This window comes from Hypanus sabinus, chromosome 2, assembly GCF_030144855.1.
Source record: "Hypanus sabinus isolate sHypSab1 chromosome 2, sHypSab1.hap1, whole genome shotgun sequence".
Taxonomy (NCBI): domain Eukaryota; kingdom Metazoa; phylum Chordata; class Chondrichthyes; order Myliobatiformes; family Dasyatidae; genus Hypanus; species Hypanus sabinus.
In genome coordinates, this window is record NC_082707.1 from 117559281 (window position 1) to 117575686 (window position 16406).

Genomic DNA, 16406 nt, shown 5'->3' on the forward strand with positions numbered 1-16406 from the left:
TTTTTTATTACTGTTGTAATTGTACACCAGCCTTCAGGTTTTTTTGGGATTCATGACATACAAGAGCAAGAAATAAAAGCAGGCATAGGCTATTCAGTCCTTCTTGCTTGCTTCACCATCTTTAAGGTACTGCCTCTTATTTTATCTCAGTGTCTTTTCCGGCTCTAAACCTATATACCTTGACTCCCTTAAAATACAAGATCTTTCAGTCTCAGTCTTGAATATACTTAACAACTGAGTACCACGGCACTTTTAGATAGAAACTTCCAAAGCTCTCCACTCTATGGGTGAAGGAAGTTCTTCTCATCTACCTAGAATGGCCAGCCCCTTTTTTAATCCAGTCAGGCCAAACATCTCTCCATCTACCCTGTTAAGCCTTGAGATAACGTTATATGTTTCAATGAGATTACCTTTCATTCTTCTATAATTGAATATTTAGCTTCAGTCTGATTAATCCTTCATATCACAAACCCACATTCTTGAGATAAATCTAATGAAACTTTTCTGCACTTCCCCTAATACAAGTATATCCTTCCTTGAGTTGAGTAGGGAGACCAGCATTGCACACAATATTCCAGATGCAGTCTTGTCGAAGGGCTAGATTATTAGAGCAGTACATTTCTACTTTTGTATTGAAATCTTCTTGCAATAAAGAGCATATTATTGTTTGCCTTCCTAAATGTATGCTTCACTATGTTAACTTTAAATGATTCACATACAAAGACAATCATGACCCACTGAACAGCAAACCAAAATCTCTTTGCTTCTCCTATCCCTTTGGTCTGTCATCATGAGGAAAATATTTTGATATACCATTCTCAAAACTAAGTGAATGGATTTGAGAACAGACCCCTTTTTCTTTGCAGTCAGTTGCCAACTTGTGTCATAATGTTACTTCCAGTTTTCACACAAAATACTGGAGGAGCTCAGCAGGCCAGACAACATCAATGGAAAACAGTTGACTTTTTGGGTTGAGGCCCTACATCAGGACTAGAAATAAAGATGAGAAGTTAGAGCAAGAAAGTCAGCTTTTTCTATTTTCTCTCTGTGTTACCTAGATATGTATGCTTTGCAATCTGATTCTATCTTCCCATAATCTATCCCTTCAGTAGTTCCATTTATCGCCTTCCAGACTCTTTTTCATGCCCTGTCACCCACCTACCTCCATTTGTCCATCATCCACCACCTACCAGTTCTTGTGTAATCCCTCTTTCTCAGCTCTTTATGTTGGCTATCACCCAAAATATCAACCATCCATTTGCTTCTACAGATGCTGTTTGACCCACTGAGCTTTTTTTCTGTTCTTAGTAAATTTTGGTTTGAAGAAAATCCTATTAAATCCCATCTTTGCTGTTGTTAGTTGTGAGGGAATCTTGGGTTGATTAATTTAAGATTTCACACTTTTAAGAACAATATGAGATTGCTTTTCAACTCTTTGAGAATATTTTAATGTTCAATCTTACTGAAACAAAAATTTAGCTTTTAGTATTGAAATTCAGTCTTTATTCATAATTTAAGTCAAATTGTTATTTATGTGAATGATTCACTATTGGATCTAGCCCTGAGATTTGTCAAATTCAAGGAACTTAGCAATGATGAATTCAGCTTGTGGAGTGCTCACTTTCCATCTGCTAAATGTTTGTCTTGTTATTTTTCATTCAGGAAAAGAAGCGGCAAAAACTGGTCTTCAGTTAGATGATTCAAGTGCAGAATGCCACAAGTGGTATGTACCAAACTCTCCACACTGGAACAGGAATATTCAGTGCATGTAAATCAGAATAGAACCTTTTTTAGGATTCAAAAAAAATCTTAATTCAATAGATTGTAAATATCACAAGTTCTGTAGCAATTGCAGATTTTCAGTTGCTCAGATTTTTAGAAACTTTTGTAGGAAAGACCAGCAGATAGGAAAGTGCTGAAGTATAGAATAAGTTGAAATCTTATTGAATATAGTGCTGATTTGAGGGGCCACTGGGTTACTTGTGTCCTTATGCCAGGTTTAGACCACAAGACCATAAGATATAGGAGTGGATTTGGGCCATTTGGCCCATCGAGTCTTCACCATTTCATCAGGGTTGATTCAATTTTCCTCTCAGCCCCAATCTCCTGCCTTCTCCCTGTATCCTTTCGTGCCTTGATCAGTTAAGAATCTTTCAGCCTCTGTCTTAAATATACATAAAGATTTGACCTCCCCAGCTGCCTGAGGCAAAGAATTCCACAGATTCACTACTCTATGGCTAAAGAAATTCCTCCTCATCTCTGTTCGAAAAGGATGCCCCTCGATTCTGAGGCTGCGTCCTCTGGTCTTAGACCCTCCCACTAAAGGAAACGTCCTCTCATCTCCAATCTATCAAGGCCTTTCACCATTCAATAGGTTTTAATTAGGTCTGCCCTCATTCTTCAGAATTCTAGTGCATACAGGCCCAAAGCCACCAAATGCTCTTCATATGACAATCTATTCAATCCTGGAATCATCTTTGTGAACCTCCTTTGTTCTCTCTCCAATTTCAGCATATCCTTAAGATAAGGGGCCCAAAATTGTTCACAATACTCCAAGTGAGGCTTCACCAGTGCTTCATAAAGTCTTAACATTACATCTTGCTTTGTATTCCAGTCCTCTTGGAATGAATGGTAACATTGCATTTGCCTTCCTCACCAGAGACTCAACTGCAAATTAACCTTTCAGGAATCCTGCACAAGGACCCAAGTCCCTTTGCACCTCAGTTTTTCTACTTGTTCTCCATTTAGAAAATAATCCACCTATTCATTTCTTCTACCAAATTTCATGACCATACAATACCAACACTATATTCCATCTGCCACTTCTTTGCCCATTCTCCTATTCTAAGTCCTACTGTAGCCTCTCTACTTCCTTAAAACTACCTTCCCCTCCTCCTATCTTCATATCATCTGCAAACTTTGCAACAAAACAATCAATCTATCATCCAAATTATTGACATATAACACTGCTGGTCATGGGCAGCCAACCAGAAAAGGCTCCCTTTATTCCCACTGTGTGGCATCTACCAATCAGCCACTGCTTTATCCATGCTAGAATTTTTCCTGTAATTTCATGGGCTCATAGCCTCATGTGATACCTTGTCAAATGTCTTCAGAAAATCCAAGTACACATCAACTGATTCTCGGCCCGAAACGCTGACAGCGCTTCTCCCTATAGATGCTGCCTGGCCTGCTGTGTTCCACCAGCATTTTGTGTGTGTTGTCAACCGATTCTTCATTGTCTATTCTGCTTGTTATTTCTTCAAAGAAGTCTGAACAGATTTGTCAGACAAGATTTTCCCTTGAGGAAACCATGCTGACTTTGGCCTATTTTATCATATGTCTCCAAGTACCCCCTGAGACCTCATCTTTAATAATAGACTCCAACATCTTCCCAACTGCTGAGTTCAGACAAACTTGCCTAAAGTTGCCTTTCTTCTGCCTCTCTCCCTTCTTGAAAAATGGAGTGTCTTTTGCAATTTTTCAGTCTACTGGAAACATTCCAGAATCTAGTGATTCTTGAAAGATGATTACAAATGACTCCACAATCTCTTCAACCACTTATTTCAGAACCCTGGAGTGTACACCATCTAGTCCACATGGCCTATCTCAGTTTCTATCTTCAGACCTCTGAGTTTCTCAAGAACCTTCTGTCCAGAAATCTTCACACACTTCATGACAACTGATACCTGGAACTTCCACTATATTGCTCGTGTCTTCCACAGTGAGGACATATGCAAAATCCTCATTCAGTTCGTCTGCCATTTCTTTGTTCCTCGTTACTACCTCTCCAGCATAGTTTTCCAGCGGTCTGATATCCCCTTTCACCTCTCCTTTACATTTTATGTATCTGAACAAACTTTTGGTATCCTCTTTAATATCATTGGCTAGCTTACTTGCGTATTCCATTTTTTACCTTAATTACTTTTTTAGTTGCCTTCTGTTGGTTTATAAAAGCTTCCCAATCCTCTAACTTACCACTAATTTTTGCTCTATTATATGCCCTCTCTTTGGCTTTTTTCTTGGCTTTGACTTCACTTGTTAGCCACAGTTGAGTCATCTTGTCTTTAGAATACTACTTCCTCTTTGGGATATGGAGATATATAATATAAAACCGCGGATCGGGAAAACCCGTGAGTTCTCTTTCCAGCACTCGTTATTTGAGCATGTATAATATATTTTTTCTTGTCATTATTCCCTAAACAATACAGTCTAACAACTATTTACATAGCATTTACTTTGTATTAGGTATTACAAGTAATCTAGAAATGACTTAAAAATACAGGCAGTCCCTGGGTTATGAACGAGTTCTGTTCCTGAGTCCGTCTTTAAGTCAGATTTGAGGTTGGAATAGGTACATCCGGTACTTAGCATCAGTTAGTCAAATGTTTTTCTTAGTATATAGTACATATTTTACCTTTCTATGCATATAAAACACTTATGAAACATACATATTTCAATAATTAAACCACTGCGTTGCTTAGTAATACTTGTAGCTTTCATCGGGGCAGGGCCTTTCACATGCTCCATTAAAATCGTTCTGATTGTTGACTGACTGTAGCCTAATGCTTTTCCAGTGACCAATGATGTTTCACCTCTTTCCGATTGCTCTATTATTTCCACCTTATTTTTCAATCATGATCATGATTATTTTCGTGAACAGAAACACTGTGGATTCAGAGTTGCACTGCCAGGTCCTTATGTCCAACGCACTGAGCATGTTAAATAAAGTCCGGGGTTCCGCTGGGTCCTAAAGATCACTGCATTCAGCCAGGTTAAATAGGGGCCTTGAGCATCCGCAATTTTTGGTATCCACAGGGGGTCTTGGAACCAATCCCCCGCGGATAAGGAGGGCCGACTGTGTGTGTGTGTGTGTGTGTGTGTGTATGGATATATATATATATATATATAGAGAGAGAGAGAGAGAGAGAGAGACACACACACACACACACACACACACACACACACACACATTCTTTTCCAATCAATTCTGGCCAAATCCTCTCTCGTGCTTCTGAATTCCCTTTACTCCACTATAATACTGATACAGCTGACTTTAGCTTCTCCTTTTCAAATTTCAGGGTGAATACAATCATACTATGATCACTTCCCCTAAGGATACTTTTATCTTAAGCTTTCTCTGATCAATTCTGGTTTATTGCACAACATCCAATCTAGAATAGCTGATTCCCTTGTGGGCTCAACCATGAGTTACTCTAAAAAGCCATCTCATTGGTATTCTAGAAATTCCTCTTCTTGGAATCCAGCAACAACCTGATTTTCCCAATCTACCCACATATTGTAATCCCTCATGACTATTGTAACATTGCCCTTTTGGCATACATTTTCTATCTCCTGTTGTAATGTATAGTCCACATCCACTCTACTGTTTGATGGTCTGTATATAACTCCTTTCAGGGTCTTTTTACCCTTGTAGTTCCTTAGCTATATTGACAATGATTCAACACCTTCCAACCCTATGTCACCTCTTTCTAACAGATTTGATTTCATTTTTTTCCCACCTGAGGAACACCAACCTCTGCAATTCTGCTTCTTCAAAAGCCCCTCCTCAGTTCACATTGCCTCAGTTTGTAAACTAGCTTTCCATGCTCAGCACTATCATCTGCCTTTCCTGTGATACTTCCTGCACTGAAGTATCAGCAGCTCAGGACACTAGTTGCACTATTCTTACCAGGATCTGCCTGCACAACCTCTCCATTAACTGTTCTGGCACTCTGGTTCCTATCCCCCTGCAACTCTAGTTTAAACTCTACCGTGCAGCATTTGCAAACCTTCCTGCTATGTTATTAGTCCCCCTCCAGTTCAGGTGCAAACCATCCCTTCTGTACAGGTCCCACCTTCCCTGGAAGTGAGGCTAATGATCCAAAAATCTTATGTCCTCCCTCCTACACCAACTCTTAGCCATGTATTAAACTTTATAATCTTTGTAGGTCTGGCCTCACTAGCACATGGCACGGGTAGCAATTCTGAGTTTACAATCCTGGAGGTCCTGCCCTTTAACTTGGCACCTAACACCCAAAACTCTCTATGCAGAACCTCATCACTCATCCTAACAATGTCATTGGTGCCTACATGGACCATGACCGCAGGCTGTTCACCCTTTCATTTAAGAATGCTGAAGACTTAATCAGAGATGTCTTGGGCCCTGGCACCCTGGGGGGCAGCATACCATTTGAGAATCTCTGTCTCGCCTACAGAACCTCCTGTCCATTCCCCTAACTAACAAATCATCTCTCACCACAGTGTGCTTCTTCTATCCCCTTCCCTTCTAAGGCCAAGGCAAACTGAATGCCAGATACCTGACCACTGTAACTTTCTTCTGTTAGGTCATACATCCAACAATAACCAAAGTAATAAACATGTTGAGGGGGATGGCCACAGGGGTACTTACTCTGCACAGGCTCCTTAACTCCTTTCTCTTTCCTGAATGTCACCCAGTTGCTTGCACCTTGGGTGTAACTATTTCTCCATATGTCCTATCCGTCACCCTTTCAACCTCCTAAATGAATCAGAGTTCATCCAGTTCCAGCTTCAACTCCTTAACACAGATTGTTACATGCTACAGCTGGATGTACTTCTCGCAGTTGTAGTTGTCAGCGACATTGGAGGTCTCCCTGCCTTCCCACATCCTGTAAGAGAAGCATTCCACTACCCTTCCTGGCATCTCTACTGTCTTAACTGCACAGATATAAAGAAGAGAGGGAAAAAAAAACCTAACTTAGAGCTTTTATTTTATTTTGCTTTCCTGACTGAACCCTCAAAGAGCTAAAGCCTCACGATCACCACTTAGACGACGGCCACTGCGACAGTAACTGCTGCGCTTGTCCCTGCCTGCCTTTAATTTGCTCTTGTTATTCAATCACAAACCCAGGTTAGTCACTGGTCAATGCTCTATTATGCTGCCACGACCCACTTGTTGCTGTCTTTTCTACTTGGACAGTGGACCTGATTGAAATCCCCTCCTCTCAGTCTTCCGATGTCTGGATTGGTCGCTGGTCAATGCTCTATTACGGGCTATGACCAATCTCTAATTTGTAGTTATGCCACTTAAGACACAGTTGCCTATTATCAATTGCATTGTATTATCCCAGCTTTAATTTCAATAGTACATGAATTTCACACTGTGCCCTCCTGACAGGATGCAGTCAAATCCAGAGACTTATCCATAGTGTATGCTTTTTATTATTATTGTTTTCAATAGTTAAGTAGAGAGCACATTTAAAGTATTGAGTTCTTATTGAATACTGCTAATAATTGTAGATAATTTGAATGGTGATTTTATCAAAAATGAAGTTGATTTAATATTGGAGAAAGTTCAATTAGTTTAATTTTCCTTCATTTGATTTACTTAGTATTCTAATTATTTCCAGTTGAATTTAGGAGAGAATACATCACTAAATTGCTTTGCCACAGCTTCATGAAAACATGAGCACTTGCAACTAACAACTAGGATAACAAGTGCTTAGCTGAGTTGATAGGCATTTTAACTCTTGTAAGCTGATACTGAATCCTCAGTATCAACAGTATAGAGTTAGAACTAAGATGTATATTTTTGTAATACTCCTGTAAATGTACATAGATAATCTACAACCACTTCTGTGATCCAAGTACAGCTGGCGAATGTTGCAGGGCATTTAATCCATAACAGACTATAACATCACCGTGCACTTCAATGACAGTGGTACCTCTCTTCCTGATAGGTTGAATGTCTTCTAGGCACTGAACGGTGTGCTGTTGAGGAAGACGTCCCCACCCCCCAAGGAATATCTGCCCACAGCTGATTGAAGGAAGCCCTAGTCAGGATCAATCCACACAAAGCTGTGGGGCCTGAAAATAGACCTAGTCAGGTGCTGAATGACTGTGCAGCCCTGCTATCAGATATTCTCACGGACTTCTTTAATATCTCAATGAGATAGTTCATTGTCCCTGCAGGCTTCAAGACCTCCACCGTCATCCCAGTGCCAAGAGGCTGATGGTAACCTGCAGAAACGACTACTGTTGAGTGGCACTGACCTCAATGATAACGAGGTGCTTTGAGCAGCCAGTCTACTACATTGGACTCTTACCAGTTTGCATTTTGCCCAAATCCATCCACCAATGATACAATTGCCTCTGCCCTCTACTTACACCTGTCCCATTTAGAGAATAGTGTTTCCTATATCTGAATGCTATTCATCAACCAGTTCTTTATTCAATATGGTTATTCCTCAGAAGCTGGTGGGTAGAAAGTCTCAATACCTCCCTCCGTAACTAAATCTTGGATGGAGATTCTGTAGACATTTCATGTTGACAGCAATGTTTCTAACTCCATCACAGTGAGTACCCCCCCACCACCACCACCCAGGACTACCTGTTTTGTGATAGATCCATTTCTAACCACATTAAATTCGCTGATGACTCAACAGTGATTGGTCTCATCAGCAACAAAGTTGAGTTGGCATATAGAGAGGAGGTGGAGTGCCTTGTGGACAAATGTGAACACAACAACATGAGTCTCAATGTGGACAAGGCTAAAGAGATGATTGTGGACTTCAGGAGGGTGCAGACTCGCCATTCCTTACTACACATCAATAGATCCTCTGTGGAAAGAATTAAGAGCACCAAGTTTCTTGGAGTGCACATTACCCAGTACACATTATTATGACAGCACCAGTAACATTATACTGTGGTATATTTAACTATATGTCATATGTGCACCTTGTGTCAATTTATACATCTACAGAATTATTTTTTATTACATATTAATGTTATTGTGTTCATATTTTTTATGTGCTGTATGTGATATATGTAGTGTTTTGCACCTTGATCCCAAAGGAACGTTGCTTCATTTTAACTGTGTACATGTAAATAGTTGAATGACAAAAAACTTGAACTTAAAGTTGCTTACTGTTTGCTATGAAACATTTTCTATCATTTCCCAATCCATTAAATACTACATTAATTTGCCATCCAGACCTGAGAACTAATTCTGTGATAAATAAATAAATTTGTTGTATTTTATGTCTTTTGTTTCAATCCAGACATTGAGGATGTTTTCTTTCTTGGAGAGATGAAGGGGAATTTCTACTCTCAGGAAGTTATGAAATGTTTCTGCAGATATTTGTGAAGGCTGAAGTATTTGAATATATTCACAGTTGAGATAGATTTTGCTCTGTAAGGATTACAGAGAACAAATAGAAAAGTGGAACTAGAACCAATATCAGATGAGCCATGATGTTATTGAACGTCAAAACTGGCTCGTGGCCTACTCCTACCACTTCTTATGTTGATTTCATCCTTTGAATAGTCTTCATAGGCATATGCATATCAGAGAATAAAAGTATTCATTTTGAACATTCATGATATACTCTATATTTAATTTTGTATGTGGTGGAGCTTTACTTCAAGGACTAGTTTCAGTTTTCCTTAAAACTTAGAAAACATAGAAAATCTACAGCACAATACAGGCCCTTCGGCTCTCAAAGTTGTGGCCAACATGTTCCTACCTTAGAAGTTACTAGACTTCCCCATAGCCGTCTATTTTTCTAAGCACCATGTACCTATCCAAAAGTCTCTTAAAAGACCCTATCATATCCGCCTCCACCACCGTTGCTGGCAGCCCTTTCCACGCACTCACCACTCTCTGAGTACCTGTTTACTGTCAGTTCCACTCTCCCTTCTCTTCTTTCCCTGTAGCCCTAAAGTTCATTCTGCCTTGCGTGCCATTAGTTCCCTTTATTTTTTGTCATTTATCTCTTTAAAGGGTTAGCCATTTGCAGGAACCATTTTGTTGTGTTGAAGAAACCCACACAAATTTAGGCGAGTGTGTAAATCCCACACAGCACTTGAAGTCAGGATTCTACCTGAATCCTTGGAGCTGTGATGAGTTAACGAAAGCAAAAAGAAAAGAGTTCTGCATGCATTATTACTTCAGCTATAGGTATAGCTTTGGTGAAGATACAAGGAACAAGACAGATTTTGTACCTTATATATGTATGCCATTTGTTTAAGATTACATTCCATGTTATGTTTACAACATAACTTTTTGTAGTACATTTTCTTATTTTGTACTGATCTGGTTTAAATCTGTTTTGATGTGAATTTAAATGAATACGTGACTAACATGCCATGTTCTTCAATTGGATTGATTTCGTTTGTTTAAGTTCAATATTAAAGGGAAAGAGATATGATCTTATCAAGTTCCAAGTTTGTTTTAAGATTAAAAATTACTTGGCAGACTTGGGTCTGCTCTCTATCACTTATTCATTTCCCATTAATTCCCCAAGTTCATTGCTAATCTTGATTGTTTTTATTGGCAAGTGCAGTGTTTTCCCCTCTGTAACTCTATAGTTATTTCTAGAATTAAGATGCAGATCTTTCCTCTGCAGTCAAATTTTGTTCTGTGCCAAGAGGCTCAGTTCTGGAGCAAAGTAAATCCTAAGCCACGTGCTATTAGATCAAAAATAGGTACACCTGATATTACTCATTGGACCAAAATGTGTGCTTAATCTAAAATACCTATAAAAATATTCATCTCCTTGGAAGTTTTCATATTTTATTGTTTTTCAATCACAGTAGATTTAGTTTGGCTCTTTTGACACTGATCAACAGAAAAAGGCTCTTTAGTGTCAAAGTGAAAATGATCTTAATTACAAATATAAAACACAAAATAATTGATTGAAAGAATTCACACTTCTTTAATATAACACACCACATCATCAGTGGTTTAGCCAATTAGTTTTTGAAGTCACATAATTAATTAAATGGATATCTGTTTTTGGAGACCTGTGTGAAGTCGAGGTGTTTCAATTGATTCTAGTAAAAATACACCTGTATCAGGAAGGTCCAGCTACTGGTGAGTCAGTAGTCTGGCAAAAACTACACCATGAAAACAAAATAGCACTCCAAGCAACTCCTTAAAAAGATTATTGAAAAGCACAAATCAGGAGATGGATACAAGAAAATTTGCAAGGCACTGAATATCCCTTGGAATACAGTTAAGTCAATCATCAAGAAATGGAAAGAAAATGGCACAGCTGTAAATCTGCTTAAGGCAGGCCATCCTCAAAAACTGTGACCATGTAAGAAAGAGACTAGTGAGGGAGGCCAGCAAGAGACCAATGACAACTCTGGAGGAGTTACAAGCTTCAGTGGCTGAAATGGGAGAGACTGCACATACAATAAGTGTTGCCTGGGTGCCTCACCAGTTGCAGCTTTATGGGACAGTGGCAAAGAGAAAGCTACTGTTGGGGGAAAAAAAACTCACATGAAATCTTGGCTAGTTAGCCAGAAGGCATGTGGGAGACTCTGAAGCCAGCTTGAAGAAGGCTTAATGGTTTAATTAAACCCAATTGAGCTTTTTTGCCACCGGGCTAAAGACAGCACATCATCAAAAGCACACCATCCCTACTGTGAAGCATGGTGGTGGTTGCCCAGGTGCTTCACTGGTCACAACGTTATGGGAGAGTGGCAACGTGAAAGCCACTTTCTTGGGGGGGGGGGGAAGAAACACATGAAATCTCAGTGTTCGCTGGAAGGCATGTGAGAGACCCTGAAGTCAGCTGGAAGAAGGTTCTATGGTCCGATGAAACCAAAATTGAGCTTTTTGGTATAAGCCAAACACTACACATCATCAAAAACACACTATCTCTATCATGAGGTATATGGTGCTGGCTACATCATGATGCTTCACTGCAGCAGGCCCTGGAAGGCTTATGAAGGTAGATGGTAAAATGAATGCAGCAAAGTAAAAGAAAATCCTGGAAGTAAACCTGATGCAGTCTGCAAGAGAACTGCAATTTGGAAGAAGATTTATTTCCAGCAAGACAATGACCCCAAGCATAAAGCCAAAGCTACACAGGAATGTCTTTAAAACAACAAAGTTAATGTCATGGAGTGGCCAAGTCAGAGTCCAAACCTCAATCCAACTGAAAGCTTGTGGCTGGATTTGAAAAGGGCTGTTCACTCAGGAACCCCAAGCAATCTGACAGAGCTTGAGCAGGTTTATAAAGAAGAATGGGGCAAAATTGTAGTGTCCAGATACGCAAAGCTGATGGAGACCAATCCATGCAGACTTAAGGCTGTAATTGCTGCCAAAGGTGCATCTACTAAATACTTTCTTGAAGGGGGTGAATACTTATGCAATCAATTATATTGTGTTTTATATCTGTAATTAATTTAGATCACTTTGTAGAGATCTGCTTTCACGTTGACATGAAAGTCTTTTTCTCTTGATCAGTGTCAAAAAAAACCGAATTAAATCCACTGATTCAACATTGTAAAACAATAGAAAATTTCCAAGGGAGCTGAATACTTTTTTTTGGCACTGTATATTGGATGCTATTCAATAATTGTTTTTTCTTACAGCCAATCTGTACATGTTCTTATTTTTCATTCAGTTTTTCTTCATTCTGTAGCTTATTCTCCCATCACCCATCCTCCAATAATTTGCCCAGCCATGTCCAGGAACTTATTGTTTCTATTTAGCAAGAAATTTAATATTTTAACCACTTGTGGAATTTCTGTCACATAATTTGCAGGTCTGCAGGTGCAGGTGTCCATGGAAAAGTGGTAGGGATCATCATTTTGACCTGTTCCATTCCATGTATTCAACCACTTGTAATGACATTCAACTTTTCAACCCATCAGCACTGAAATGGTGTATTTCCGTGTGAACTTTACTGTTCTAGTTTTCCTATTCTGTCCACTGCCTTTGTCCTTTCAGGTGAAAGAGATTTGGGGTCTGGAAGTGCTGTTGAAGAAATCTTAATAGGATTTTCTGGTACACCCTTGACCAGGACTTTTATATAGAGTTTAGAGTTGCCTTGCCCTATGTGGCCTCTGGTCTGTTGCTTTAATATCCTGAATTGTCTAAATGGAACTTAAATAAGCTGAACCTCTGGAAGCTGATATAGGTAGAAATGGAATAACATTGTTAATACCACTGAACATGGAGGACAAGTGCTTAAACCTGCTCAGTCTGCACATGGTCATTGTTTGAGGGGTGATTGATAAGTTTGTGGCCTAAGGTAGAAGGAGTGCATTTTAGAAAGTGTAGCACATTAATTTTTCAACATAGTCCTCTCCTACATGTACACACTTAGTCCAGCAGTCATGGAGCATATGGATCCCTCTTTGTAGTGGTCCACAGCAGGGGTGATTGATAAGTTAGTGGCCTAAGCTAGAAGGAGATGAGTTATTAACTTCAAACTTTCTGCATTATCACTCAAAGAGTTGAACTGCACGTGCATGTAATGAGAGTGTCTTGCACCTCCAGGTGGTCCACAACAGGAATGATTGTTGTTTGTGGCCTAAGGTGGAAAGAGATGAGTTATACAGCTCTCGTTACATGCACGTACAGTTCAACTCTGAGTGAAAATGCAGAAAGTTTGAAGTTAATAACTCATCTCCTTCTACCTTAGGCCATGAACTTATTAATCACTCCATGCTGTGGACCACTTCTGGAGGACTTCTACAAAGAAGGGATCGGTATGCTCCATGACCGCAGGACTAAGTGTGTATATGTAGGAAAAATAAATAAGCTAGGTTTTCTAAAATTTGACTCCTTCTATCTTAGGCCACGAACTTATCAATAACCCCTCATATGACTCTTGTTTGGATGAATGTAATAAGCCCAAGTCTGGATGTCAGCCAAGTCATGCAGCATTCTGAAACAGGTAGTTTTATTATCTGAAGAGTTGCAAGTAAAACTAAAAGTCATGCAATCATAAACAAGCATTCCCTGTACTGAAGTTGTGATAGGTAAATAATTTATAAAATGTTTGAATATGGCTGGCGTGGAAGCTATGTTGAGCAACACTAGTAATAATTTTCTGGGGCTAAGATTGACCTCCAAAAATGGCAACCATCTTCCTGTATCCTAGATTTAGTCTTAAGTGCAAGGCTTATTGTGTTTATCATTTATCTTCTGATGTCAAGGGCAGTTACTGTCCACTTTCTCCTCTTTTTGCCATGTTTTAGACCGCCATTGGCCTAATAAATTACAGTAATGAAGTCTTGAATTAAGCTTCCTTGAAGGAGCCCAAATGAGCTTCAGAAGGCAGACTGTCTCAATTTTCCCTCAGTTACACAATTGATTATAGTTTTCATCACTTCAAGAATATGAGTAGGTTGATGGGCAAATTGGACTTGAGAGCAAAGTGACATGTCTTTGTTACTTTCTATTTTATTGGATAGATGTCTTAATAGTTGCACTTGCTGGAAGTGTGAATAAATCTAAAGAATAGGCCTTGAGTACTGCAGTCAATATGTTGTCAAGACTTCTTGTTTTGCTGTGTCTTCTGTTTAACCACTTCTTAATATCTTACTGGGCACTTATGCGAAAGATGTTTATAAGAACTTTAGACATCATATTTCACCTTTTGCACTCTTTTGTTGGGTGTCGACAGTTGATGATGAGGATTTTGTGCAACTACTTCCTCTTTCTTTAAACCCAATTATGGCAGTCTTTCACTGTAGTTTCATCAGTTTGAGTACTTATTCAAAATTGTTAGTTTTTAATATAGGATAAGGGACTAGTAGGCCATGTGGTACAGATTGTGCTGGAATGTAGGTCACTCCCAACAGAGGCATTAGAGCATGCTGGTAGTTAATGGTATCCGCAGAGTAAAAATGAAACTTTATCTTTTGAAAGGCTGCACAATGGTCATTTCTACCAATACTTTCATTCATTGCATCTGGTAAGGGGTGATTAATGTGGTCAAGATGAAATAGATTTTTTTCTTTGTGGTAGTGCCCTTATTAACTGTTATTAGTCTAGTAGGTATCTTTGTTTTTTAGAATTCAGTGTAGCTTGCTCAATGGCTGTATATCAAACTATTCTTAGAAATGTCCATTGAACTCCTACATTCCATGGAGTGTCTTCCTGTGTGATCCTTCCAAGTGATATTCAACCGGAAGTAGTAATTCATTAGCTGAGGGAGAGTGATGCTTGGTAATCAGCTAAGGGTTTTCTTACTCATACTTGCTGATATCATGGGACTTAATTGTTGAAGATCTTAGCACCCTTCTGTTTCAACTTTTTCAGAGTTCTTGCACTCTGGTGCATTAGTGCTCTACTCAGGAATAGAATGCAGGACTCTTGAGACATTGATAAATATGCTCCTGTGAATGTGCTTCATAATTAATCTTTTGAAATTTTATTCCTATGTAGATGCAAGCCCTTCACTGTTACAGTGAAACTGGAGGGCATTGCAAAGTTAACTGCTTGTTCCTTTGAATTGATGCTATGATCAAACCAATGTAGTTCCTCCGGGTCTTCTTTTCATTCAAGATTGTTTAATGTTATGTAAGGAGAACGTAATAGTTGTTACCCCGGGTCTGATGCTGCACAAAAAAAAGATAAAGAACACAATAAAGTAAAAAAAAAAACTCAATAAATATAAATACATGAGATAGCTTATATAAGTTGATTGTATTTCCATAAAGTGATACTGGGCTTTACATAAGGGAAATAATAAAGTAGTGGTGGAGCAGTGATCAACCTTACTGCCTGGGGAAAGTAACTGTTTTTGCATGAGGTGTATCTGGCATGGATGCTACGTAGCCTCCTCCCTAATGGGAATGGGACAAACAGTCCATGAACAGGGTATGTGGGATCATGATGTTACTGGCCCCTTTCCACCATCCTTATGTATATATGTCCTTGATGTCGGGTGGGCTGGTGCCAGTGATGCATTGGGCAGTTTAGACTACCCATTAAAGATCCTTCCTGAAGGCCTCATTGCAGTTTCCGTACCAAGCAGTGATACAGCTTTTCAGAGGCTCTCTACTGTGCATTTGTAGTATGATGTGAATATGGATGTGCAAAGTCCAGCTTTCTTAAGTCACTCTTAAGTAGAGACATTGAGCTTTCTTGACTGTGTAGGATGTATTTTAAGACCATGAGAGGTTGTATGTGATGTTAATTTTGAAACTACTTGTAATTTTCATTTCTGAACCACTGATGTAAAGAGGGTGTGAGCGGTATGAGATTTTAAAAGTCAATAAACATCTTCTTTGTCTTGTGATGTTAAGGAAATGGTTAGTTACCTGGCACCAGACCTCAAGCTCTTCCACATCTCTGTAGGCCATCTTGTCGTTGGTGATGATCCCCACCACTATCATATCAGCAGTCTTGACAATGTGATTGCTCTGGTGTTTGGTCATGCAGTCATGTGTGAGTAGAGTATACAGCAGTGGGCTCAACACACAGCCTTAAGGGGCACCTATGCTGAGGATGATGGGGAGAGAGGAGCAGTTGTGCATTCTGACTATCTGAGCTCTGTTCATTAGGAAGTCCAGCACCCAGTTGCTGTATTAGACTGAAGTGTAGGAGTTTGTTCACCAAGTCCTGTGGGACAATAGTGTTGAATGCTGAAGTTAAATCTGGAAGCAGCATTCTGACA

General features: G+C 39.4%; 1 protein-coding gene across 4 annotated transcripts in view; it reads left to right on the forward strand.

The window, feature by feature from the left end:
* LOC132382642 (regulator of microtubule dynamics protein 3-like) overlaps positions 1–16406 on the forward strand; it is a 272971-nt gene that overhangs the window by 74459 nt on the left and 182106 nt on the right. For all 4 annotated transcript variants that reach the window (XR_009508440.1, XM_059953066.1, XM_059953078.1 and 1 more), the window contains one exon: positions 1663–1723. Coding sequence is in view for 3 of the 4 variants with exons in the window: in XM_059953066.1 (XP_059809049.1) it covers positions 1663–1723 (61 nt within the window). In the remaining variant the exon portion in view is untranslated. The remainder of the gene's footprint in view (positions 1–1662; positions 1724–16406) is intronic.